The 2500-nt window shown below is 41.1% G+C and overlaps 1 protein-coding gene across 1 annotated transcript in view; it reads right to left on the bottom strand.

Annotated features, from left to right (window-relative positions):
• The window catches only part of LOC143291018 (uncharacterized), a 12787-nt gene that overhangs the window by 5168 nt on the left and 5119 nt on the right, over nucleotides 1-2500 (bottom strand). Inside the window, exons 4-5 of the mRNA XM_076600605.1 lie at nucleotides 2215-2387; nucleotides 74-213 (exon numbers count right to left, since the gene is read on the bottom strand). Of these exons, the coding sequence (XP_076456720.1) occupies nucleotides 74-213; nucleotides 2215-2387 (313 nt within the window). The remainder of the gene's footprint in view (nucleotides 1-73; nucleotides 214-2214; nucleotides 2388-2500) is intronic.

The raw sequence follows: 2500 nt of genomic DNA, 5'->3' as shown, positions 1-2500 counted from the left end.
ACCACCACCACCACCAACACCACCAAAAACACCACCACCACCAACAACAACAAACAACAACTCAGTACTTCACCTTCTCCGTCTTCTGGCAGCGCCGTCGCCGCCGTCTCCTTGACCCTTGCGACCTTTGCCCTTGTTGCCCTTGGTGGTGTCAGGTGACCAGAATTGCGTGGGCTTGCGCTCCTCTTGCTTGAGTTCGAACTTCTTGGGAGGCTGATGGTGTGCGTGACGTTGTTTAGAGTGGTGACGTTAGTATTGCTTGACGTCATGCAGTGGGTTAAACGTCATGCAGTGGTTATAGGTCAAATTAGGACATGGGAAGAGAGAGAGAGAGAGAGAGAGAGAGACAGCGAGAGGGAGAGAGAGACAGACAGACACAGACACAGAGAGAATAGTGTGTAATTTGTGTGCAGTTTAGTATTATTGTGCACATAGGTATGTGATTGGGACGAGGCTTTTTGTGTTCTTTTATTCGTTTGTTTAGTTTTTAATTTTTTTTTTTTTTTTTTTTTTTTTCACGGTAATTGATGTTACGAAAATAGCTGTTAGGATTGACCCTCTGTGTGTGTGTGTGTGTGTGTGTGTGTGTGTGCGCTTGTGCTCGCGCGCGCGTGTGTATACGAATATGCTATATTAGAAACATAACGTAATGTGAAAGTCGATGATTTGTGGATCAATGTTTTTTCTTTCTTTCTGTATTTCTCTGTGTATTCAACTTACATTTATTAAGCCTAAATATTACAGACAACCAGATATGTTTAAATTGAACTTGTTAATGTCCTCAACATCCTGTCAAATTGTTAGAAACCTTGCTTTGTATTTATATAAAGCTTTCAAAGTCCGAGAAACTATTACGTCATGAAAACACTGTTTTGTTGCTAGGCTAGTTTTCATTTGAACTTATGTTATGTCGAGTTTTCTATGTATGTTGTATTATGTGAAATGTTTTGTTTGTTTTTTTTGTTTTTTGTTTTTCATTGCTGTCTGTTCATATACCCCTTCATTGGGGGCCTTGGCCTATATGAATAAATCATCTTGAATCTTGAATCTGTGTATTCAACTTAATATCCTTTAAGCTTTGAGATTTCACTCACCCTTGTTTAAAGATCTATTATTATTTTATCTGGTAACGAGAAAGGTTCATTCGTTCAGTCATTGATTCTCTCTCTCTCTCTCTCTCTCTCTCTCTCTCTCTCTCTCTCTCTCTCTCTCACATGCGCATTGATATACTATTCACACTATTTGATTCATTATGTAATATTTTTTGTTAGTGGCCCACTCCTTTGTTATGGGCCGGAGGCCTAACAAATAAACCATTGTCTTCTCTCTCTCTCTCTCTCTCTCTCTCTCTCTCTCTCTCTCTCTCTCTCTCTCTCTCCAAGGACAGATTGGAAGAATAGGCAATGCCTAAAATCTTAATCCTTGAATAAAAACGTTTTGAGTTCTGAGTTCTGAGTTCTGAGTTCTCTCTCTCTCTCTCTCTCTCTCTGTGTTTATGTTTGCACATGCTTGTGTAATTTTGACCTTGGTGTTGTGAATTGACTCTCGCTTTTGTTTGTTTGGTTTTTTTTTTTCTTTTTTTTTCTCAATTATTATTCTTGCCCACAAGGCCGGATGCAAGCAAGTATTTTGTGCTGACTCCTTTACCGTCGTAAAATAAAATTCCGTTCGTTCGTTCGTTCGTTCTCTCTCTGTCTGTTTCTGTATCTCTCTCTCTCTCTGTGCCATTCTTTTTCTTTCTTGTTTGTATTGGGGAATGTTCTTTAAAGAAAAGAAGAAAGAAGGAAGAAAAGAAGGGAGGAAATAATAAATTTGAAGACTATTGTGGACGTGAGAGACAGTGCCGATGTTACTGGAAATGATAATCGTTTGGTGTGGTGTGGTGTGGTGTGGTGTGGTGTGGTGTGGTGTGGTGTGGTGGGGTTTGGTGGGGTGGGTGGTGGCCAGTGGGTGGTGGGGTGGGATTATTAATCAAATTAAAACGTGAGGGTGGGAGCGAGTGAGTGAGTAAGTGAACTATAATGTGTGTGTGTTGTGGACAGATACTTACATGTATAAGAGATTAATAATGTATAGGGGAAAAAATCCATTAAACTTTAGAAACACACACACACACACGCACAGAAGAGAGAGAGGGAGAGGGAGAGAGAGAGAGAGAGAGAGAGAGAGAGAGAGAGAGAGAGAGAGAGAGAGAGAGAGAGGGAGGCACTTCACCTTATAGCCACTATCTCCTCGTTTGAATTCAACGAACTCAGTAGCTTTTCTGTCACTCTTCTTGAGCTGAAAGGTGCCCCCTTTCGGGATGTTGTACTCGCGTTCACTGCTGAACGGGTCCTTGGCCACTGTGATTCGTCGTTGGCGTTTCTGAGGCTTGAACACCGTGGGGGCTGGTTCAGTCAAAATATTCGTTAAGTCAAACAGGAAACGAGAAACAGGAAGTGTGAAAGTAATGACTTTTAACCACTTTGCGAGCGAAAACCACTTTCGAGTCAGTATTATC

This window comes from Babylonia areolata, chromosome 16, assembly GCF_041734735.1.
Source record: "Babylonia areolata isolate BAREFJ2019XMU chromosome 16, ASM4173473v1, whole genome shotgun sequence".
NCBI lineage: Eukaryota > Metazoa > Mollusca > Gastropoda > Neogastropoda > Buccinidae > Babylonia > Babylonia areolata.
This window is presented reverse-complemented; position numbering and strand designations above follow the sequence as displayed.